The following is a 25,354-nucleotide window of genomic DNA, read 5'->3' on the forward strand; positions in this document are numbered from 1 at the left end:
TCTGACCTGAAGTGAGCCCTTATTACAGCAATTAGGAATCTTCCTTTCAGTTGCTGAAAGAACCATAGAGATGAGATAATGTATGTATATATATCTTCTCCATAAGTGATCCTGATTTTACTATAAAATGACTGAAACCAGAAAATGAGAAGGTTGTTTCTTCTCGGGATCCCTAATTAGCCATCTACCTAAGTATCATTTAACAACCAAGGGAAACGTAGTTTGTGTGAAAGTGCAGAAGAGAGACTGAGATTTCCAGTGCTCACGTCATTGCGTGATGACCGTTGTCAACTCTGAGAATGTGTGACTATTGGCTAATGGTAGCTGACAAGGGGATAAAAATATGGCATAGCCAGATCCTCATTTTATAACCCTTTAGCAATTCAGTATTCTGTGAGCTGTAAATATTCTGTAGCTGTGATGCATATGTGCATGCTATATTAGACTGTATCATAACAGAAAATGTGATGGAAAACTGGCTCATGAGTACATGTTAGGGTCACATCCTTGGGGAGGAGAACTCGATGCATATGGCTGATGATTAGGAGTAGAGGTGTTGTGAAAACCCTCACAGCCAACTCTCAGGACACTTAGCATACATGGTAACAATGCAGTGTTCCTGAGACAAGCCATACGAAAGTTAGTTCCATGCAGGCAGAGCTGTGACGATGAGGAAGGGGACATTTCACTGTGTGAATGAACTTAGGGAGTTAAACTAGAGTAGTGTCCACTGGGTAGAGCTTTACTCGCCTGCCTCCCTCACTTCATTTTCTTAGTTCTTTGCTGCACACGGTTAGATGGCAGCCTGCCCATGAGAACGACCTAGCAAAATAAGAGAAAGACATTATGCCCCCACCCTCACCCCAGGTCCTCTTTATTGTGGAGAATACTTCTAATGAGGTCTGTGAGCTGGGCAGTGGCAAGAGAATCTGAAGCTCTACTTTATGTTCATGAGAACCTGCCTCCCAGAAAAGGGGAGAGAAGGAAGAGATGGCCTGGCAACTGCAACACCTGACCTAGAAACCTGCCTGAATTCCATCAGAGGCAGACTTATGTGAATACTGGGAAAGATCCACCTCACAGGAGGTGACACCAGTCTTGTCACAAGTCCAATTTGTAAGCTGTTGCTTGACAGTGTAAACAGCTTCCATTAGAAACAGGTGGGACAGAAAATGAAACCAATTAACACATCAGAACACAGTTAACAATTCCAGTACCTTCTGAGTTGGAAACAAGTTAAACACATAGAGGCTCACAAATGCATGCACGCAGACATACACACTAGCACACATGTACACAAGTGAAAGCAGACAGACATACAAGCACCCCCTCCCCGTAGACACACACATACACAGACACAAAGGCGCAGACATGTGAGCACACACAGGTACACCCTTCATCTGTGTGACTTCCCAGCATTAGCAGAGTTTGCTCCTTAGCAGGAAATAAATCTACTGAATTTTTCCACAATGACATCATCTCTCCCCATCAGGCCCACTTCCTGCCTTAACCACATTCAGGCTCATTGGCAAGAGAATTGAGTGTTTCCATGATATCTGAGAGCACTAATTTTAGTCATTGCTTTTATGGCAGGAGAATGTAGACTACAGTGTCAAGGAAAATAACTCTCCCCATATGGAAAATGAGAAATTAATTGTTTGAAAATGTGCTTTTTCTAAATGGAGAAATTCAAGGCATTTTGAACAAATCAATAGAGACATTGCAAGCTATTTTGTAAAAAGAGAAACACTGAGATTTTTATAACAACAGCATTTCATAAGTCTGAAAATTAAGGAAAAGAGGTATTTCTTCATTTATAAGTATCTGAAGATTTCTAGGTAAGCTAACATGTGAGTGCTCATGCTCTGTGTGTGTGTGGTCCAGGGAAAAGGTTCTGTTACATCACAGAGCCGGCGTGGTCTTTTCAGATGAGGTAATTTACAGTGTGCAGACCTTCCAGCTCTTTCCTGAGTTCTCTGGGGCAGTTATGTGAATGCTGCCTTTGTCTCAGGCAGTAGTTTGGAGATGCATTCTATATCATGCAAGAAGCTGTCTGGGATCCATGTTGGGCTAGCATTATTTCAATGGTCATGTCTAATTTCACACAGCACAGTCTACTTGTCTGTTAGATGTATTGAAATCACTGTTCCATATTAAAAGTAAATAGTAGAGTGTTACACTGAAGGCAAATTGAGAAAATCAAGAAATCTGGCACAGTCAGGACTGAGAATAAAGAATAAAATCCTCCAGGTGTGGAGGAAGAGAACCCTCTGTCTGAGGCTAACCTCAGGAAGCCACCCGGTGTGCTCTGTGCCCGACTTGTGAGGGATGCTCAAGTCCTCCATCCACATGAGAAGTCCTCAGAGCTTCCTGGTGCACTGCTGTGGACAGTGGGCGAAGCATTGAGATTCTCCCAGGGTGCTGCTTTTAAATTCACGAAATTTCACAGACAATACAAGCCAAACAAACTTTTATTGAAATAGATTCTAGGAGCAGAAACTATCTTCACAACATTAATAGCAAATATGAGCCTCAGCAGAAACAACAAAGCTTGCCTTTTAAAACCTTAAGTTGACGTTCATTGAAATAAAGTCTAAAGTTTTAAAGCTGAGTAGCGAGTAGTATTTTCAAGTTTCTGCCACGTTTTATAATGCAAACAAACCCTATGTTTTCATTTAATAGAAAGACCCCTTTTTTCTTTTTACCCTAGTAATGGAAGAATGATAAACTTTGATTTGTGCTTACTAAACTAAAAGCAGTTTTGCTCATCTCATAATCAGGGTCCTCCTAACGCATGATGGGAGTATTTTCAGGATTTCAGTTGGTGGGAAGGGCTGTCAAGAATGTAAACGTCAAACAGGGATTTACAGAATAAATGAGAAGAGTTAGAGATCTAAAAGAGAAAAGATACATTTTTACATTCTAGCTATATCATAAGTGCATATGCAAATACATATATATATGTATATATGTCTATTAAGTGTCTATGTGCATGTATGGCAATGTGTATGTAAATGTAAGTTTTCATATGCATATATATGTATACAGGACATGTATGTTTGTATTTACACATGTATGTATATATGTATGTATATAGGTATATATTTATATACTTGTGAATATATATCTATGTATATATGTGTGTGTGCATATATAAAGTATATGTGTGTGTGAACATAGAGGTGTACTTCCACAATATGAAACTGGAACATTCTACCCTCTTATGATGTCATAGGAAAAGAGATCTAACATTTGACCTCATGTGACCTGTCATAGTCAAGCAGGAACCTTGAAGATAAAGAGTAAAATAACAGCTACACAAGACTATGTGTATGAGATGTATAAGAAACATAGTTGAGCACCTTGTTGTAACTCAGTTCCTCTCAGTATATTAAAACTTCACATTTATGAAAATATTGTGAAATCTAAGAAAATCTGAAAAGAGCCTTAAATATCCTTAAATTTCCTTTCTGGGAAAGGATATTCTTTATGTATTTGTTTATACTTATGCATATGTGTGTGCACATGCATGTATCATTGCATATTTGTGAGTATGCACAGGTGCATTAGTATGTGAGAACATGCATGCATAAGTGTGTGTACATGTGTATGTGTGTTTGCACTTATGCATATGCATATATGTTTGAAGAATGTGTGTATGGGCTGTGCATATGTATGAGTGTGTACACACATGAGCATGGGTGTGCATGTGTTAGCACACATATATAAGTGTGTGTGTGTGTGTGTGTGTATGTGCATATGTATGTTTGAGTAACTTTATTAATAGTAAATTGCAAATGGGAAACAACTTGCATGTTGTTTCACATTCTCATGGTTGCCATTTTGATACTGTCTGAAGACTGGAGGTCAGAGTTTACTCTCTTCACACTTAATACCTTGTACCTTGATAAAACTGACGTTTTCTTAACTGATTATTCTATTAAATGGCAATCTAACCATCAGGTCATTTAAAACTGAAGTCAGCCAATCACTTCTTTGATCAGAATTCTCCAGTGGAGCCCTCACTGCTTAGAAATAAGACAAAATCTTCAGCAACACTGGAGCCCTTTAAACGTAGAACCTAACTGGGGCTTTAGTTCTCTGGAAATATAGTGAGGTATATGGCCCCTCATAGTGAGGTATATGGCCCCTCATAGTGAGGTATATGGCCCCTCGGAGCTAACCACTCCCTTCTTTTATGCATCCTCCTTGGCCTCTGCAGGGTGCTCAGGAGCTTGTGACCTTGACTGAGAATAGAGTTTCATAAATACTGCTGGATGTAAAGACCTTTTGGTTCCTGGGCAGCATTTCTAGTTGCATCATGTCTCAGCCTCAGTCCCGGTAGGCAGCTTGCTCCAGTCTGTCAGAAATTTCCCTTTCTGTAATGTGTTGACCTCGTGGTCAGCTTTGAGGCTGCTCAGCTCTGGAAGTGGCTGATTCTCAGTAAGGTGTCCCCTACTGATGCTCTATCATCCTCTTCTCAGCTAGGCACAGAACTGTAAAATCCTCAGAAACCTCATTTTAACCGGTGGCTTGCACTTCTGCTGTAATTCTTGGGATACACTCTGACCCCTAACACCTCAGTAATAGCCTAGAAAGGAAGCTTGGTCATGTTTGCTCTTCTCTCATTTCCTCAGAGTGATAGCTGTCACAGAGTGTGACGTGGGAAAGGTAGGTGGAGCAAAATTAGATTAAACGTCTTCTGAGTTTTTAAAATAACTTCCTCAATGAACTAGATTTTTAAAGTTCAGAGGTAATCCTCTAGTTCTTTCAGAAGCTGATCTCCTGATGCATACTTAAGCAGCGAGTAGTACAGAAGGTTTTACATATAGCACTTGGATGAGGAGGGTATATGACACGTAAGACACGATGTATAAAAAGTTGAAAGATCAGGGGGTGGTGTTGCATGCCTTTAGTTCCAACACTTGGGAGACAGAGCTTGCAGATCTCTGTGAGCTCAAGACTAGCCTGGTCTACATAGTGAGTTCTAGCATAGCCAGAGCTACAGAATAGCAAGACCTTGTTTCAAAAATTCAAATGAACAAAAACTGAAAGAATGTATTAATTGCTAAACTATATAAAATTGTTTTTCTTTGATTATTATTGCTGTGTGTGCAAGTGAGTGAGTGTGTGTGTGTGTGTGTGTGTGTGTGTGTAGTCTGCTAAGTGCAAAGAAAGAAAAACCAAACGAAACCAAAAAAAAAAAAAAAACCCAAAAAACAAAACAAAACAAAAAAACAAAAAACAACTATGTTTGTCTTTTTTGGAAAATGTCTGTTGTTTTTTCAACCACTTAGGAACATAAAACACATTATAGATGCCATTTTTTTAAGCTTTACTGAGGTATCACTAGCAAAATTTATACATATTTGTGATTTATATACAACATGGATCTGTGTATACACTGAATTTTTAAATTAATATAACTAACATTAGCATCATATTCCTTACTTCAATAATAATGTGGCAGATCCCTTTTCTCCGTGATTTTCAAATGTATAGCCTATTATTAACCATGCCAGCCTACCAACTCTGTTTCTTGTACTTTGTGTTCTTTCAGCCATGTCCTCTAGCTTCACTCTCCTCCTCCACAGATATCAGGGCCCTGTTTTCTCATTTTTGTTTTTAATAGTTTGTCTGTTATTCCAAATATTAGAGATGTTTGTAGTTTAAAGTAAAATTCTATGGTAAGCTCATCAGGGTGGCACATCTCTTGCCACCAAGGAATTTTCATTAACAGATTTTCAGCAGCATAAAGATTGCCATAGAGTGCACTCTTCTGGCTATACACTCTACTCCTAAATTTTGACAGTAAATAATAACATATGTCCATCAATATGACATCATACAAAGTTGTCTCACTGACCTTAAAATCCTAAGATCCCTGCGTGCCTACTGTTCCAGATGTTTTAAAAAATAAATTCCTTTTGTCTACATGCATGTATCTATGTAAGTGTGCATGTGAACATATGGACATATGCATGTTCAGGTAACTGGAGTTAGACAGTTGTGAGTGCCTGGTGTCTTCATGGTTCTTCAGCAAGTGTTAACCACTGAGCCATCCCTCCAGTCTCCCAGATGGTCAGATCATGTTTTTCATTGTCTTCCTAGCTTTGCCTATTACAGATTGCTATGGAGTTGGTCACAGAGCATGTGTCCCTTTAGCACTTCTGATTGGCATCTCTGACTTAGTGAAAGGCCTTAAATTTCTCTTCATGCTTCTCCACGGCTTGAGAGCTTATTTCTGCTAATCACTGATTAATCTCTAGTTGTCTACCCATAGTTTCTTACCTCAACCCCTGAAGCCATCCTGGTTGCCTCCTCATGAGTAGTTAGGAATGAGCTTTTGTAGCTCCTGGGTAGCGTTTCCACAGACAGCGGTTTCTAATGTATCAACATCCCTTTATTGCCTATTTTTCTTTTAAGCTTAAAGTTTGAGTCTAGATTTGATCTTCATTTCCTTTATCTTGTACCGTAACAAAGATCATTCAAAGTAGCTAAAAAGATCCATGTGTTATTTAAGTCTAACTTCTAGTGTTTTATTAATTCTTTGGACATTTCCTTAAACCATGATTTTAATTTTTATGATGTTCATCCCAATTCCTCCCCTTTTCTCCTTCCAGTTCCACTCCCACCTCCAACATTGTGACCTCTACTTCTTTTATTTGAATAACTCGTGGATTCTGATTTGTGCTGTCCATATGCTTCTGGCTGTGAGACATCACACTAGAGTGTGCTAGACTTTCTTTTTTTTTAAAATATTTTATTAGGTATTTTCCTCATTTACATTTCCAATGCTATCCCAAAAGTCCCCCATACCCACCCACCCCCACTCCCCTACCCACCCACTCCTACTTTTTGGCCCTGGCGTTCCCCTGTACTGGGGCATATAAAGTTTGCATGTCCAATGGGCCTCTTTTTCCAGTGATGGCCGACTAGGCCATCTTTTGATACATATGCAGCTAGAGTCAAGAGCTCCGGGGTACTGGTTAGTTCATAATGTTGTTCCACCTATAGGGTTGCAGATCCCTTTAGCTCCTTGGGTACTTTCTCTAGCTCCTCCATTGGGAGCCCTGTGATCCATCCACTAGCTGACTGTGAGCATCCACTTCTGTGTTTGCTAGGCCCCGGCATAGTCTCACAAGAGACAGCTATATCTGGGTCCTTTCAGCAAAATTTTGCTAGTGTGTGCAATGGTGTCAGCATTTGGAAGCTGATTATGGGATGGATCCCCGGATATGGCAGTCTCTAGATGGTCCATCCTTTCGTCACAGCTCCAAACATTGTCTCTGTAACTCCTTCCAGGGTGTTTTGTTCCCAATTCTAAGAAGGGGCAAAGTGTCCACACTTTGGTCTTGGTTCTTCTTGAGTTTCATGTGTTTAGCAAATTGTATCTTATATCTTGGGTATCCTAAGTTTCTGGGCTAATATCCACTTATCAGTGGGTACATATTGTGTGAGTTCCTTTGTGATTGGGTTACCTCACTCAGGATGATGCCCTCCAGGTCCATCCATTTGCCTAGGAATTTCATAAATTCATTCTTTTTAATAGCTGAGTAGTACTCCATTGTGTAGATGTACCACATTTTCTGTATCCATTCCTCTGTTGAGGGGCATCTGGGTTCTTTCCAGCTTCTGGCTATTATAAATAAGGCTGCTATGAACATAGTGGAGTATGTGTCCTTCTTACCAGTTGGAACATCTTCTGGATATATGCCCAGGAGAGGTATTGCGGGATCCTCTGGTATTACTAGCAATTATCCTCACTATGTTAAATACGGAAAGCTGTGGCAAGCAAGCTGTGCTTTCAGAAACCTCTGTATTTTCTTCTCATTGAGTTTTTTCATGATATCACAATATGTTGACCACAGCAGAATTTGCATAAAATGCCAGAGCTGTATCATATCAAACTTGTCTTAGAGAGGAAGTGGAGGGGTCATTTAAAATTCTAGCCCGATGTTTTCAGTTGAATGTGTATTAAGTCAGTGTTGACGTACAAGGTCCTCAAGCCTGCAGTGGCAAACATCACTAATTTTTTTCTTCTCACGATCTTGTGTAATTTTATTTTAAAGAACACATTTTATCCTTTTAAAAAATTGGTGTTATTTTAAGGATTATTCATTATTTATGTATATATGCCTGTGTGATTTTATGTGCACCAAATGCTTATAGTGCCCATGAAGACCAGATGAGGGTATTGGATTCCCTGGGACAGGTAGATATGAGCTGTTTGATGTGGGTGCTAGGAACCAAACCTTGGTCCTCTGCAAGAGCAGTAAGTATTCTTAATCATTGAGCCACCTCTCCAGAATGTTACATTTATTTTTTTGATTGTATGTGTTTGTGTGTGCATGTGTGTGTGTGTGTGTGTGTGTGTGTGTGTGTGTGTGTGTGTGCATGTGCTACTGTACATATGTGAAGGTCAAAGAACAACTTTTAGGAGTTGGTTTTCTTCTTCCATCATGTGGCACTTGGGGATCATCACAATTAGTGGCCAGAGTCTTTACCCATGGAACCATTTTGCCAGCCCTTATTTTTATCCTTTCTAAAGTGACATGGTATTTGAATTTATACACTTTGATACATTAAATGACAGCAAAAATTTTTTACTAAGAGAGAGAGAGAGATTACTTTTCAATAAAGTATACAGGGAATCTGAGAGCAACAGAGATTCAAATGGAAATGTTATTTCCACTGTGGAAAAAGTGACTTTATTGCCTGCATATTTGAACAGCACACTCCATGTACCTTTTGGAATAGAAACAATATTACTTCTTGGCCAGTACCACATCATCTTCTGCTTTATATCTGAAATGTCTACTGAATGTAGTTAAGAATAGGCATCTGCCTTGAGCTTTTATAAAGAAAAATCTTATTTAAACTGCCAGGAATAAAATTGTAGTTAACAATGTAAAGAGAATGAAAGATGGTATTTTCTCAGTCCTCTTCACTTACTTTACTTTTTAAATAACTGGAATAGGTGACAGATAATACATAATTTTTTGTAGAGTATTTGGGGCTTTTCTATGTTCATCAGGTTCCCTGATGATCACATAGAGGCTCATTTATTTATAAATTAATGCCTCGGCCTTAAGTTTGATTGATTCTCCAACTAGCTTGTAACTCATTTAGCCTCTTTATTCTGCTCTATGTCTGCCACACTTCTGTCTACTTCTCCTCAATTTCACATGTTTGACTTCCTCTGAATCTTGATGGTGAAAACTCCTGCCTGACTTTCCTAGAGTTCCCCTCTCTCACACAGATGTCCCACATTTTAATTTTGCCTCAGCTTATTGGCTATCATAATTTTATTGACAGGTGATGCTTTTACACAGTGCACAAAAGATTATCCCTACAATTCTTCATTTTAACCTTAATTGGCTCAAATTTGGGGACTACCAAATGCAGAAGTATACATAATTCAAGACAAGTTTGAGCTATAATGGGATAGCTGAAAATCATGTATGTGAAACTGGGTGTGTTAGTTTGACCTATGTACGAGCTCAACCTCTAAGGAGATGCTATCCTCTTAGTCACCTAAGTCAGGGTGTTTTCCTTTGACGTTTAAGTTGAGAGGCCCATATATGAGTATGTGTCCTGTGCCTCCACTAGTAGACACTACAGACTCTGGGTCACTATTTCTTAATGTCACCATGGATCAGTAGTGAAGTTAGTATGTCCTGGGCATTACCACTGTGGGCATCACAGAGCTAGTGTTCTGTTAGACAGTGGACAAGACCCTGTCCCCAGAGGTAGGTTATGCAAACAATGTGAGTGGATTAGTCATTATTACCCATTTGAAGCTGAAGCAACCTGATGCTGTTACAATTCCATTTTTATGTCAGGCATTCATCATTCAAGTAAAATGTTTGGTGTGTACCATTGAGTATGTTTATTATACATGGAGAATAGTCTGTCTGAAGAGGGTTAGGAGAAATGGAAATATGACCTCTCCTGTCGTGAAAAGTAGATAAGTGGTCACATACATTTTATGAAACATCAGATAAAGGCACTGCTTTCTCATCTAATGTGCTATATAATATAATAACCATTATCCACATGTGCCTATTAGAATTTAAGTTGATCAAATTTTAAAAATGAATTGATTTTCTAGCCCCATTCACCGCATTTTGAAGCTGGATTTTATCTGACATCAAAAATGACTCAAAATCCTACTTCATCCCTTTCTTCAAAGGTAATTACAGCCTAATATCATACATATTCTTGTTAACAAATTTATAATTTTTATTTTATAAATCTGAGTAGTAACATTTTATATGAAAATTAACATCATATATGGGCCATCTATGCATACTTACACGTATCATAGAATAAAACCACAATGCACACATGTATACTACTCTCTACCTAAGAGTATGTTATGAGAACATTTATGGTTCAGTATATGTATGTTTTGTTCCTTTTAAATGATCATGTAGAACTACATTGTGTTTACATTGTTACTCCACTAGATCTCTCCCGACAGTTTTGTTTTTATTTTTTCTACACTTAGTCACTGTTGAATCAGTGTATATTCTTAGAACTAAATTGCTGGACTTAAAGACATGTATGTATTGATTTTAAGCTTAAAATACAAATTGGTGCCCATAAGTAGTTTATAAAGGAGACATTATACTATGATATGTATAATTGTTTTTGAGACTCATATGTGCAAGCATTTCTTTGAAAACCATTGCTGATAACTAACTAGATCAGTTAACCAGATATTACTGTGTAGCAAAAAACACCAAATGCTGCTAAGGTTGTGGGGGAGAATTATACATCATTGGCAATAAACGTAAAACAGTCGATTACTGTGGAAATCAATATGAAAATTCCTCACAAGCTAAAAATAGAACTACTACAAAGCCTGTTAAAATAGTCCTGGGTATGCGCTGGAAGGAATGAATGTGCACAGCATAGAGACGGCCATATAGTTCCTCTTATTCTACTGTCATTCACAGTAGCCAACGAGGGATTCAGTCTAGATGCCCATCCAGAGCATAAAGGAATTATTAAAGAAAATGTGACAGAGCTATACAGTGAAGAATCAGACACAGAGAAGAATGGTTTATGCCATTGGCAGGGAAGTGGGTGGGATTGGAGATCACCATATTAAGCAAATAGGCTGAACCCAAAAGGACACATTGCACATGTGATATCCAGAGTGTAAAGAAGATGTGAGAGTAGAAGATGAAGTGCTAGATGTTAGACTTAGAGAAGGGGACAGGGCAGTGCCTAATGTGAATGTGGTCAAGAGTTATGTGCATGCATGATGATGTCACACTGCAACTCAATGTTTTATACAATTACCACATACTAATAAAAGCAAAAAGAGTAGTTGGTTACCATGTAGGCAGGTCCATATATAAAATAGGTGTGTGTGTGTGTGTGTGTGTGTGTGTGTGTGTGTGTGTGTGCGCGCGTGTGTGTGTGTGCATATATGCATATATGTAATTTGATATACTTACAGTGCCTAAAACATATGCATACTTGAGTATTAATGTAAAAATGTCAGAGGTGTATATTCCATGTTAACTTTAATCTTCAATGGAAAGACGTGCCTCTCAGATAGCAGGCCCATCCAAGACATAGCAACAGACATTTCTTACTCTGTAGCCACAGAACTTCTTCTTGTGAAGAACTGTGTAAACTTCACTAACTCAATCAGGCCACCATTTGGTTGTATTATAATGCCCTGTAAGTGAGCTCAGCAACCCACAGCTCGTTGCTTTTCCTGTGAGTACAGGACATGCCTAGATCTGAATCTAAATCAACAATTAGTCTCCATTGATCTTTCTGCTTTTCCAGCAAGGTGTTACACAGCTCACTTCTACCAAATCCTTGACTCGGGCCTTAACATCACATGAGTTCCTTGGCTTTGAGTAGTGCTTGGGAACTGGTTCTGCTCTGTTAAAGGAAAAGCCTGTAGCACTTGCTGTGGTGCCAAGCAGAAGTTCCTGGCTAAGACTCTAGGGAAACATTTTCATTTATCAGGATTGTCTTCTACGTTCACATGCACCCGTATCCTAAGTATTTCCTCTGATGTCCAAAGTGAAGTGATGTAACGTTAATACTGTTAAAGGTAAACATCAATTCCAGACATGAATTATTTCTATATGGTCAGGCTGTACTATATGTCTAAATGAAAGGTGCCTGGAAGGATTACCATGGATTGTATCTTTAAGGACCTTTAGGATATTGTCTTGGGTCTGGTGTTGGAGAGGTGTGAGGTCCAGATGTCTTCTGCTGCTTTTTTGTTTCAGCTTGTGCACACTCTCTGTATTTTGTGAACTTGATGCTATATCTGCTTGTGTCGTAGGACACATTCATCTCCTTTGTAATATTGATATGAAAAACATATTTTACGTACGTTTTTAAGAAGACTAATATGTTATTTGGATGAAAGAAAAAGCCAAAGTAATCAGAGAAGAAAAGAAAAATCAATCGGCATAGGGAACGGGCCTCATGTGCGTTTACTAGTGGGTATTCTTGAAATGAGAATGTGTGTCAGCCACATAGAGGTTCAATCCCCTGGTTTTTTTTTTTTTCTCTTTTTTAAATTATTATGTATTTTCTTTATTTACATTTCATATTTTATCCCCTTTCCTCATTTCCCCTCTAAAGCCCACCCATCCCATCCCCTTTCCTCCTGCTCACTAACCCACCTACTCCTGCTTCCCTGTCCTGGCATTCCCCTGTACTGGGGCATTAAGCCTTCACAAGACCAAGGGCCTCTCCTCTTATTGATGTCCCACAAGGCCAGCCTCTGCTACATAGCGACTGGAGCCATGAGTCCCTACATGTGTACTCTTTGTTTGGTGGTTTAGTCCCTGGGAGCTCTGGGGCGGGGGGAGGGTACTGGTTGGTTCATATTATTGTTCCTCCTATGGGGCTGCAAATCCCTTCAGCTCCTTAGGTCCTTTCTCTAGCTCCTCCATTGGGGACCCTATGCTCAGCCCAATGGATGGCTGTGAGCCTCTACTTCTGTATTTTTCAGACACTGGCAGAGCCTCCCAGGAGACAGCTATATCAGGCTCCTGTCAGCAAGCACTTGTTGGCATCCACAATAGTGTCTGGGTTTGGTAACTATATATGGGATGGATCCCCAGGTGGGACAGTCTCTGGTTGGCCTTTCCTTCAGTTTCTGCTCCAAACTTTGTCTCAGTATCTCCTCCCATGGGTATTTTGTTTTCTCTTCTAAGAAGGACTGAAGTATCCACTCTTCCTTCTTGAGCTTCATGTGGTCTATGAATTGTATCTTGGGTATTCCAAACTAGTCAACAGGTAAATGCAAATCCAAACAACCCTGAGATTCCACCTCATACCAGCCAGAATGGCTAAGGTCAAAAACTCAGGTGACAGCAGATTTTGGCAAGTATATGGAGAAAGAGGAACACTCCTGCATTGCTGGTGGGATTGCAAGCTGGTACAACCACTTTGGAAATCAATTTGTGGTGATTTTTCAGAAAGTTGTATATAGTACTACCTGAGGAACCAGCTATGCCACTCCCTGGGCATATACCCAGAAGATGCTCCAACATGTAGTAAGGACACATGCTCCACTGTGTTCATAGCAGACTTTTTTATAATAGCCAGAAGATGGAAAGAACCCAGATGTCCTTCAACAAAGGAATGGATACAGAAAATGTGGTACATTTACACAATGGAGTACTACTCAGCTATTAAAAATGATGAATTCATGAAGTTCTTGGGTAAATTGAAGGAACTAGAAAAAGTCATCCTGAGTGAGGTAACCCAATCTCAAATGAACACTCATGGTATGTACTCACTGATAAGTGAATATTAGCCCAGAAGTTCGGAATATCCTGGGTTTTTATAACATTACATTCTTCTTTGTTCTTAGCAAACATATTTCTTGATGTGAGATAAATTTCAAAGCATCTTGTTGAAAGCATAAGTGTATTTTTAATGTTTCTCTGAAATGACTTGCCTAGCATCTCTGCAGACTGAAATCTCTTTATTTTCTAGACCCTACCACTGAAGAAGATTCCTTGCAAAGCCAGTGCACCCTCGGGCTCCTTTTTTGCCCGAGACAACACAGCCAATTTCCTATCCTGGTGCCGAGATTTGGGAGTTGATGAAACATGTCTTTTTGAATCTGAAGGCCTGGGTATGTACTTTCTTTAAGACTTTGAATCTCATGGTATCATCACTAACTTTTCTCCTAGGGTATTTGCCCACAGTTTTTGTGTGCTGTCATTTTTCAGATTATTTTAAAGAAGTCGAAGTAAATTGAAATCTTGCAATTGTAACTTTACCAGGTCAAGGTAGAAAAATGCACCTGCTGTCTTACTTCTGGTCACCTGGTTCATAAACTACAGTGGTAGAAGTTGCAGAGCAATTTGCAGCCAGAACTGAGTGCCATCAATGAATGGGAAATTGGAGTGTGCAGAGCTGAGCTTCTGCACCAAGCTATAATCCATGCTCGGAGGGTAATTCATGTCCCACCCAGAGAGGACATGTGTTGCCACCTCTGGGAAGGGTGAAAATTTCAGTTCTGTGTTTGTTGAAACTGGAGTTTACTGGTTTATGTATTTAACTGGTTTTGTGTTAAAAAATTAGGTATGCATAGTGGATATTAAAGTAACAGAGAAGACAGACATCTCAGAGAAAATACCTTCCCAGATTGCTGTTTCCTGAGGTTTTTGTCTTCTGATTAAATTTTGGCAACTCCATTTCCAGACCACACACTGAGAGTCTTAATTGCTTGGAAGGAAATATATGATATATTGAACTAGTGAGTGGTTCCACACTGACTGGCACTCTGGTAATAAATGTTCAAGCTTACTGCAGAGGTCCCCTGAAATGTCATTCTAGCTGCAGAAGGCCCCTGCAATGTAATTCTAGCTGCAGAAGTTCCCTGAAATGTAATTCTAATGTGGAGAATATTGGAACTAAATCAGCCCCAGCAAAGTATAACAAAGTGAATAATGCGAACATCTAATGGGAAAAGGAAAAGCTTTGGCCTTTTTGTCTAAGGCTTTAAAAATCAATTTACCAAATCATATAATACCAAATATTAACCTTAAAATCAGCCAAACATCCTTCAGGGGAATAAGCACATAACTACCTTCCAAATAGTTAATAGGGCCTTTGTCCCTGAGTTTTGGATAATAGCATTTCTCTGATAAACCCAGCAACTCACAGTGACAGTGGGAACTTAACATTTCCCATGCTAAGCTCATTTGTATCTGTTCCAAGGTGAGGGAATGAGATGTAAAAAAGATGGTCACCAAATGCGAAATTCCTCAGCAGAGAAGGGAAGTTATTCTAAATTTAAAAGAAGGATGAATGAGAATAATTACACAGTAATGTGGCACGTACAGAGGATGCTCCCTGAAGGGTGATTGAACAAGTGGGTGTTGATTGGTTATTCTTGGTGACAGGTGCGTGCTTCTGTTGAAGCTACCTCCCCTGCAGCTCAATTGCAACTTTACAAATAGGTTATAACCTTTAGGTGCCTCTGGCTATGGAATTAAGATATAGGAAGTAAATGGAGAAGAATGGTTTGAAAACAAACATTGTCTCTCTATAGCTATAGTCAGTCAAATGCCATTTGTGACAAAGGCATTCTGTGTATGGAGATGGTTAGCCTCATGCTTCAAATTATGAACTGGCAAAGAATGGCTGCATAGGCCAAAGTGCTTTAGCATCTTCATTAATTTATAAGGTTGTTTACTGTACAGACTTCCATTAAATCTATATATTTTTTTCACTTACAGTAAAAAACCAAATGGGCTACAAATAGCTCTGAATATCTCTGTGGCCTTGTTTTGGTTTTCTCTGAGTCTGTGAGTTATTTTGTTGCCTGGACTAATAGGACTTTCAATAGAGTTTAGCAGAAGTCAATGTGGTGCCAGATTCCTCCCAGGAAATACCACTGCAATTCACATTTTTGCTGTCTTTACGTTCTGAAACACTCGATTCAATTCAAGTCATAAATAATACATTTTATACTGAAACTGTAGACACTAAAGCAATTTTTCTCATGACCTTGCTATGCAACTGTATAGTTATGTAAAGAAAAATTAGATAGCCTGTATCCTATATCTTTCTGTTTATAAAAGAAGGTGGCATTATGAAAAGAAAGTTCATGATAATTATATATAAAATTTATTTCATAGTCTGTTCCTTAAACATTTGTTTTTTTAATATCTTTTGTATCTTATACAAATTTAAATTAAAAGGTGCTTAAATATCCAAGCAGATTCAGTACATCTAAAATTTCAAGCCTTTTCAAATTTAAAAACTATTTTTAAGATCAGTACCAAACTAAGCCTGATAATCAGGCTTTCTGTTTTGCTGCTCAATTAAAAATATATTTGAAATTTCTGGGGCTCAGAGTGGGTAGAAGGAGATGTATTATAGGCCCCGGGGATCCAGAAAAAAGGGTCAATATTATAGCATTGATTTAGGATTAGTTGGAGAAAGGAAACAGCTGGGCCCATGGATATTAATGACAATAAAGAGGAAGGACAAAGAGAAATCTCATTTCCCAGAGGAGCCCTTTCTCTCTGGGTGTTTTTATTATGCTCTGTGTTGAGGAGGCAGCAGAGCCAAGCTGCTGGCCTTGGCCTTGGACTTTTCCACAATAGTGCTGTGTGCTCTGCTTGATGTCTTTCACGTTCACCTTTGAAAGGGAATTTAGGGCAAGGATTTTCTTTTTCTTTCTTTCTTTTTTTCCTACCTCAAGATTTCATTTCAGTGGTGCTCAGTGAAAAACATCCTTTGTGTACCAGTGTTTTGAACAGAAAGCAAAGTAAAAAGATGCCTCGATGGGATGGAGGGGGGGGGGGGATGTGTTTAAGTGAGTGATAAACTAGATCACAGTGCTGCCCATGTGAAAAGGCTTCTGTCCGTGCTGCTCAGAGGGCACACAGGAAGCCGCCTTCTCTCGGAGGCAGCTAGGATCGGCCCTGCGCGGCAGCCCTGTCACTGCAGTTATTTTTCAGAAGTTCTCCACTGCTCACAGCTGACTCAATCTGTTCTCTCTCCACCACAGCAAATGTCAAGAAATCCCCAAGTGTGAGTGGTGGGGCATTTAGGGTGAAATGGACGTGTGGCAGCTCCAGGTGTCTCTCATGTTGGTTACATTTCTGATTCTTGGAAGAGAATATTGTACAACACATAGGACAAACAGGGTGTGAGCTGCAGGCCATCCTATCATCATTATTATTATTATTATTATTATTATTATTATTATCAGAGCCTCAAAGAGCCTCAAGTTGGCTTTGAACTTGCCTTGTAGCTGAGAATAACCTTGAGCTCTTGATCCTTCTGTCTCAGCCTCCCAAATGCTGGCTTTATATATATGAAATACAACCCTTCGCCTATGTTAACTCTGAGAATCTGAGAGAGAATTTTCTCCTGCAAATGTCAGTTTTTAGATAATAAGATATAACTGTACTCAAATATTGCTTCAAAAATGAGCAAAGCAAAACTGGGACAAAGGCCATGAGTAGTGTACTGATAAAAGACTAAGTTAACAAGTAAACTGAGATATAAAATCACAGAGTATGCTGGCACAAGGTTTCCAACACTTCACCAGTGGTAATAAGTGAATATTATCCAAAATAATAAAAGAGACGTTAAAAAAACCTGCATGTAGGATTCCTGAGTATATTACTGAAGAAATTTAGCATGGTCTTTAGATAAAGTTGTATACATTAATGGATTTTTAAAATTTCTACTGATTTCTCTGAAGGAAATTATAAAAGATGGAAATCCCAATGTCCACTGAGACATTAAAAAGGTAAAAATACATATCCCTGGCATTCGAAGTTATTTTCAACAAGCTGCCATTGTCTGTAGATGTCAAAATTAAACTCATATTCTTGAGACTAGGAAAGGAATGGGGATATAAGGCATGAGGTGAACATTAGATCTGGCTGTATATGTATGTAACAATAAAGGTCATGCCCAGACTATGAAAGAAGAATGGAGAGTAGTTAGGCTCTAATAGTCTTCAGTTGCTAGCAAGCTAGGTAGTAAATGGTTTTACAGCATGTAGTTGGAGACATGGAGAACTTGCTTAGTGCATCTTAGGCAGGAATTAGAGTGATTGACACAGAGGCCCCTTTACTGACCGTTCATACACCAGCATATTATGGAAGCTGTTTGACTCTGAGGCTATGGAGTTCAGGCGACAGGACTTCGAGGAGCCCTGCCACCAAGGCTGTGTTTCTGCACACCCTGTGCAGCTGTAGCTCTGACTGTGTCCGTGTGCTAGCTCCCCCAACCTAGCTGGTCCATCCCATAGATGCTGGCTGGCCTTTGTGGATGCTTTCTCCATGATTGTGCCTGTGCTTCCCATGAATAGAGTGCCAGAGATAGTTCTTTGAATGTAAACATGTACCGTCCATAAGCCTAGTATCAAAATACTTCTCCATTTATTATCCTAGTGAATTTTAAAACATGGAATAAAAAACAGGTTAGAAAGCAGTAAAATATTTATGTTTATTTCAAAAGAATTACATAAAGATTGTTAGACTATATTTGTCAATGATCCTTCCGTCAGTAATTGACATGTTTTCAGATGTCAATTTAGATATTTTAACCACCTTTAAAATGACATTGGTTATTTTTATGTAACTCTTGTTGTACTTTAAAGTCAGAAATATTTGATTTATTCCCAGTTTAAAATACTTTAAAAATATGTTATAAACTGATGCTCTTACGTGATTTTTCTAAGGCTTTTAATGTTTATTTTTCTGAATAGTGATGCATTTATTTATAAGGAGTACATGCAGCTAACAAAAGAAAACTCGTTGAGAATATGTTAGCTTTTCCTCCCAGTGACATGTTTGATTTTGTCTGTTGGTACTCATTTTTATTATCTGGGAGGTAGAGGGGAGGGTCAGGGAAACTAAAAGCACACAGATCGCTTGCAGTACTGGTGTCAATATCAACATGTTGTTGACTGATTGTAGGACCTGGAGCGCAATGACTATCCATCTGTTTCTCAGAGAACGAATCTGCCCACCAAGAAACGGGTTTGCTGTCTGCTGTGTAGCATGCACTGTGTGACTCATGTGACTGCCACCCTTTTTAATTCTGTGCCTGTGCTTGTTGTGTGATTTCTGTTCTTTCCATGCAGCATTGTGACTGGGCAGGGTTTTTCACAGAGCCCATGATCTATGGTTCCAGACATTCTCCATAGCAAATCTCTGGCCTCACTAAAGTAAGATGGACTCTGGAGTCCCAAGCCTCTCCTGCCTGGTCACTCGCTGCATCAGAAAACAATACTTGCTGCCTGCATCCCTCGTGTGATATGCCCTGTTCTTGTTCCTGTTTTTGTCTGTATTGAAACTGTAAGACTATGTCTCTGGGTTAGATCAAGTCAGTATTGCTATTAGTTTATTGCTATGAATATCCTTATTTGCGAGGTGTTAGGATTAATGCAGGATAGCAGTGCCAAGTTACTGACTCAGCACCATGTGGTGTTTGTATTCATTGGCCTTTTCTCCAGGGTTATTTTGTTTTACATTGTTTTGTTTTGTTTTGTTTTGTTTTGTTTGTTTTTCGAGACAGGGTTTCTCTGTGTAGTCCTGGCTGTCCTGGCACTCACTTTGTAGACCAGGCTGGCCTCGAACTCAGAAATCCGCCTGCCTCTGCCTCCCAAGTGCTTTAAAGGCGTGCGCCACCACGCCCGGCTTTTGTTTTAGATTTTTTTAAAAGAAGCTTCTTTTACTTAAAAAAAATATACTTAAGCATCTTAATTCATGTCTTTAATATGTTTTGTTTATTTTTGTTCTTTTTATCTGTTTCTTGAGAATGGTCTCAAACAGTGCAGGCCAACCCAGGGAAACTCATTATGTAGCTAAGGCTAATTTGGGTTCCTGACTCTCCAGCTTCCACCTCTAAGTGCTGGGACTTCAGGTGTTTATAACTGTCCCCAAGTCAGCTTTTACTTAGAAATTCAGCCATGCCTTTTCAGAACTGGCTGTCTGCACAGTGTCTAGGAAATGTCCAGGAGAATAAGACTCGGTTTGTGAAGACGGTTGAGTAGCTTACTGCGTGACAGGTTCAGGGACTTTAAAGAATCCGGGTTGGTTGAAAAGATACTGGGCAGCTCTGTGCCTTTCCAGGGTGGGCTCTACATTGGCTCAGGTTTGATGGTTGCATTTCTGTGTTCATCAAGGGCAGCTAAGCTCAGCACATAAGCTACCCCTTGTAGTCTGCCAGTCAACGTCACTGCACAAACAAAAGCTTGTGTCAGGAGAATTGAAACATTTGTGACCACATTTTACAACTCCCAAGTGATAGCTAAGATTTGACTTCATTTTTTTTCACCTCTACATACTGTACCCCTTATCGGAATGAATACTTTGAATGGATTTAGAAGTTGTATAGAACTAGTTTTAAGTTAAAGGAAAATAAGTAACTGCAAATAAAACCAACTCGCTACACTTGCCCTGACCACAATTCTTAGTACTATGTTCAGGAGAAAGGAAACCTGTCTCCTTGCAATTTGTCCATTGAACTTCACTATATTTATTCCATCTTACAGTGCTTCCCTCGTGCGTGACGGTATATGTGGGGACTGCCTGTGTATTATTTGTATGCATGCACCTAATACTACCAGATTAATTATTGAAGATGGGACTCCACTAAATTGCTTTATTTTCAGGAAACCAATGTCAATGTGTTTAGGTCTTAAACACAACTCGTGTATAAATGTAATTTTTATTTAAATTTAAATCTACTATAAACTTATAATAGCCAAACTATATGTATATCAGCCCATAAAGTATATTGCCCTGTAATATTAAAAATACTCATTGTTATAGGATGCTCTAAATTAGCATTTCCCAAGTATGCAGTGGCTTTTTTTTTTCATTCTAGAGTATTTTTTCTTTTTTCTTTAATTTTATGTGCATTGGTTTTCGCCTATATACATGTCTGTGTGAGGGTGATATATTCCCTGGAACTGGGGTAACATATGGTTGTGAACTGCCATGTGGGTGCTGGGAATTGAAGCCATGTTCTCTGGAAGAGCAGCCAGTGATCTTAATGGCTGAGGCATTTCTCTAGCCCAAGAATCTTATCACTGGTTCACTACAAGGTTGCAATAAGATGATCATGGGAACAAACAAATGTGATTAACATTAATTAACTCAAACAAATGAAGTTAATCTTCCTAGGCAAATCACTAATAACAATAAAAAATGTAATAATAAAAAGGAGAGATACCATTAGGCCAGTGTTTCCTGAGTGCTAAGTACTGTGCTTAGTATAGTAGTATTTTACCCATTCACTACAGGGGTGTTATGAGATAGGCAGTGTGAGAATACACAGACTTACTTCCCCATCCAACACAGATCAGTCCCATGAGTCCTCACACTCATGCCTGCATCTTTGCAGTTTGGATCCACACCCATAGCTTGTTCCCTTCAAGTCAAGGCAGACTCCTGTGTCTTATACACACATTATGCCATTTAAGGGTTCTAAATCCACTTTTACAAACAGTATGCTAAAAGTAATTTTTGCTTACTAAATAAGCATTTAACTAAGCTAAATTCTTATCATTTCTAAAACTGCTTAGCAATTTCATGTTTCTTGCTTGTTCATCATAACCCACCCCACCAGACTGTTATCATGCTTAGTATTCTACACATAACATGGTGGAGAAATCGTGTAGTGAAGACTCTCTTACAATGTGCAACGCAATGTATCGGTCAGGTCTGCTACTCATCATTCACTGTATTTGCTTTGTCTGGTTTTCTTTCTGGCCATTTTTGTCAGAGTCTAATCAATATTTGGAAGGCTATGAATGACAAAAGACAATAATTTACAACTATAAAGATTTGAAGCAATTTTATTATTACTATATAAAGGATAATAATTCCATAAAATTTGACATTGAAATTCAGTCTTTTGTGAAATTCTTCCTAAAAATGTTCTGGTTTTTTTCCTGTGTTACATTGACATTTAATATTGTGTACAAAAGGCATTGGCACACATGTACATCACTGTCATTCTTTGCTTTTCATCTCCTTATCCCTCTCCCATCTCAGACAGTTTTGTTTCTGTTAGAGTCTCTGGGTCAGTTCTGTTAGAATGATGATGGGGACCTTGAGCTTACTCTACTTTGTTCAACTGATTTTCTGACATGTCTGCATTGAGTCAACATTTGAGCTTGGTATGCAAAATGTTTTACTTTGGCAAATGAAGAAAGCAAGAGATGAGTAATTACTGTGCATCCCTCTTACCAAATTTCCCCGTCATTTGTCTTCAGAGCACATTTAATTTTCTGTGTAGTAGTCTGGCCTCCACACCACTAGATTCTCATACCAATTCATCAGAATTCCTGTACTCATTTGGCTAAAATCTCATGATAGTGTGTCAGGTGTTGCTGTTTAACGGTCCGTCATCGCCTGCAAGTGGACTCACTCTGACCACTAGTATTTTGATGTTTCCATCTATAAGTGAGTGACATTGGACCTCCTTCACACAGCTCTCACTGAAGAAGAGGGAAGCAGCAGGCATCAAAACATCTTCCTTTCCTCACTTCCATCTCTTCTTCCTCCCACTCAAAACTCCATGTTTAATTTTAGTACCATGTCCTAAACAGTTAGGATATGAAGAAATTGATGGTTTCAGTCTCTTGGTTCTGTTTCTGTGCTATTCAATGTTGTCCTCTGTTTGATATTGCTATCTGTGTAATGCCATATGCCCCAGTCACTGAATTAAAGTTAATTGAACAACACATTAAATTAACCTTTATGAGGTGACTGCCATCCTTGCCATAGCCAGCCGACATATTTGTAGCTGGAGCATAAAGACATTTATGTAAAGAATATTTATCTAATTAGAAACTATTCAAGGCTCCCTTAGATGGTTCTATAATAATTCCCCACTGGACAGCTAAAGCTCCATTGCTTATTGGGAATGGGAATATTTTTCAATTCAGGATTTCTATTATCAATTATGCTTTTAGAAAGCATTTCTGATTTTAAGTTTAAAAGTGACATTTTATAACCAAACTATTAATGATACTTAATTTGAATGTCTGTCGAACCAAATGAAATCACAAATTTTAGTAGTCAAGATACAAATTTGTTTAGTACTCAGATCTACCCTAAGCAAATCCTATTGTTATCATTAGACTAAATATTTTTATCCTGTAATGAGTGGAGACAGGAAATTAGAATATTTAGAGTGAATAGAGAGAGAGTGGAACTTGAATTATTATATAATTCTAGCTTTATGAATTAGAACAAAATTTCTATTTTTCTTATCAATAAATATTATTTTATCTTATTAGAATAATATCTTTGTGAGGACTTTTCTCCATGAAAAGATTTGTTACATTATTGATTTATTTGATATTGAATATAATATTTTTTAATTGCCCCAATTTAGATTAGGATAGAACAAGCAACATGCGCTCCTCTCATTGGCTCAGCAGTGCAAGTATGTCTTGTCTGCAGTGATCTGCCCTAGACGATTCACGGAAAAGCTTCACTATGCAGTAGTGTCATATAATTCAGGAATAGCAACTCAAACGCTTCTCATCAGCTGGCTGCATCATCTGTTGGCTGATGGTACCTTTTTTATACACACGTCTTAAGAATCCAGTCAGTAGAATGTGTCTTTTTCTAAATTATCAATGATTGATAAGCAGAGAACATCAAATTGTAGGTCTGATTTGACAAATGCCTTTATTTGGAGGTAAACAAAGAATTGTAGTTTATAAATTTTATCCTATAAATTTTATTCAATCTTATATAAAAATCAGGAGTGTACACAGTATATTCAAAAGGTTAATCCTTATTGCATAGTTTGTATGTGATATGTTTAATTATCTTACTTCTATCATAGTTACTACTCCATGTGTATCAAACATGGACTTACTAATGTTAACTAATTGAAGTCAATGTTTTTACAGTGAGAGTTCACTGGATCAGTGGGGTTTGGGATACAGTGTGGCTGGAGTTCCTAGAAGTACTGTGCATCTTCAGTTGATGAGTTTGGGATGAGCTTTCTGAATGGCAGAGTGAAAGGTAGCTCAGCTCTGACTGTGAGGGCAACAGGAGGGTCACTGGTAAGCCTGTCCCTCAAAGATACTTTACAGTATTTTTTATTGTAAACGTGTTTATGTCTGTCTTCTCTTCCAGTTCTGCATAAGCAGCCCCGAGAAGTGTGTCTCTGTTTGCTAGAGCTTGGTCGGATTGCAGCCAGGTAGGTAAGACCTATGTCAAGACACAGGGACATCTCAGCCTCAGGCAGCAAACACATGCTGGCTTCTCACTGTTGAGATGCTGAGAAACCATTTAGCAAATGAAATTGCTTGGATCATATGGAGAGAGCCATAGTTAAAAGTATGCCTCTACTATTGTCAACAATGCATCATGTGGCCAGGACAGTCTTTGTCATTGATATCCTTAAATGAAATGCATTTTCTTTCGTGCCTTCAAAGCTTCTGTAGATATTAGATATTGTGTGCCTCCTTGTCTGTATATGGGCCTGTGATATGCCCAGTGTGGATCCTATGGAAAAATAGGAAGCACTTATAGCCACTTAGTCATCTCTGCAGGTCCCTGCTTGACACTTTAAGGGACAGTTTACTCAATGGGAAATCTGTTCTCTCTTATTTCCTTCTCTTTCATCCCTTGTTTTCTGTTTAATAATTTTAGTCTTCCACTTTCATATTTTCTAAATTCTCTTATCAATTTTAACTCCTCAGAGTTTTTACTTTTGGATTGAATGGGGCTAATTTTTATATAATTATCTATGTTTTTAACAGAGAGACTGGGTTTTATAATTTTTTTTAAGTATATGCATCTAAGTCTATGTGAAGGTCTGTGAATGTTTGTGCAGGTACCTGCAGAGGCCAGAGGAGCTTGTCAGAGTTCCTGGAATTGAGGTTATAGGCAGCTATGTGGGTACTCTATCAAAGAAGTACTTGCCCTTAATTACTTAGCTATTATTTCTCCAGCCCCCTTTGTTCTGTGTCAAGGTGTGCATTGAAATTTTTTCCTGTAGGAAAAACCCAAAACAACTGATTGTAGTGATCCTAGCCAAGTAAGCTGAGGAAAAGACCGAATTAGACAAACCAGTATGCTTTCCTGCTAGTAACCTTGCAAACTGCCTGATAAGGCTTTTTACACTTCTGTAAAATCCAGAAGAAATGAAGATAAGAAGGTTTGAAGACTTCTAGAGGGAAAGTAAATGTTGAATGAGTTTAGATGTTGTTCTGATACAGAACACTGTCACAGTGTGGACAGGACAGTTTTTACTTAAGCCATCTTTGATACTATTTAATTAAATGCATTTCTTTTCATATCCTTTTGGAGCATAGAGGGGATATTCTATGCCTTTAAAGTGA

General features: G+C 38.6%; 1 protein-coding gene across 25 annotated transcripts in view; it reads left to right on the top strand.

Moving 5' to 3' along the window:
* Positions 1-25,354, top strand: part of Gas2 (growth arrest specific 2) — a 133,215-nt gene that overhangs the window by 50,620 nt on the left and 57,241 nt on the right. For 13 of the 25 annotated variants that reach the window (XM_006540625.4, XM_006540624.4, XM_030242139.1 and 10 more), the window contains 2 exons: positions 13,993-14,134; positions 24,144-24,207. In XM_006540625.4, the coding sequence (XP_006540688.1) occupies positions 13,993-14,134; positions 24,144-24,207 (206 nt within the window). Of the gene's footprint in view, positions 1-10,114; positions 10,196-13,992; positions 14,135-24,143; positions 24,208-25,354 lie in introns of all 25 variants that reach the window. The other 12 variants (XM_006540620.4, XM_011250797.3, XM_011250796.3 and 9 more) reach the window with 1 other exon arrangement.

This window comes from Mus musculus, chromosome 7, assembly GCF_000001635.26.
Source record: "Mus musculus strain C57BL/6J chromosome 7, GRCm38.p6 C57BL/6J".
Classification (NCBI taxonomy): Eukaryota; Metazoa; Chordata; class Mammalia; order Rodentia; family Muridae; genus Mus; species Mus musculus.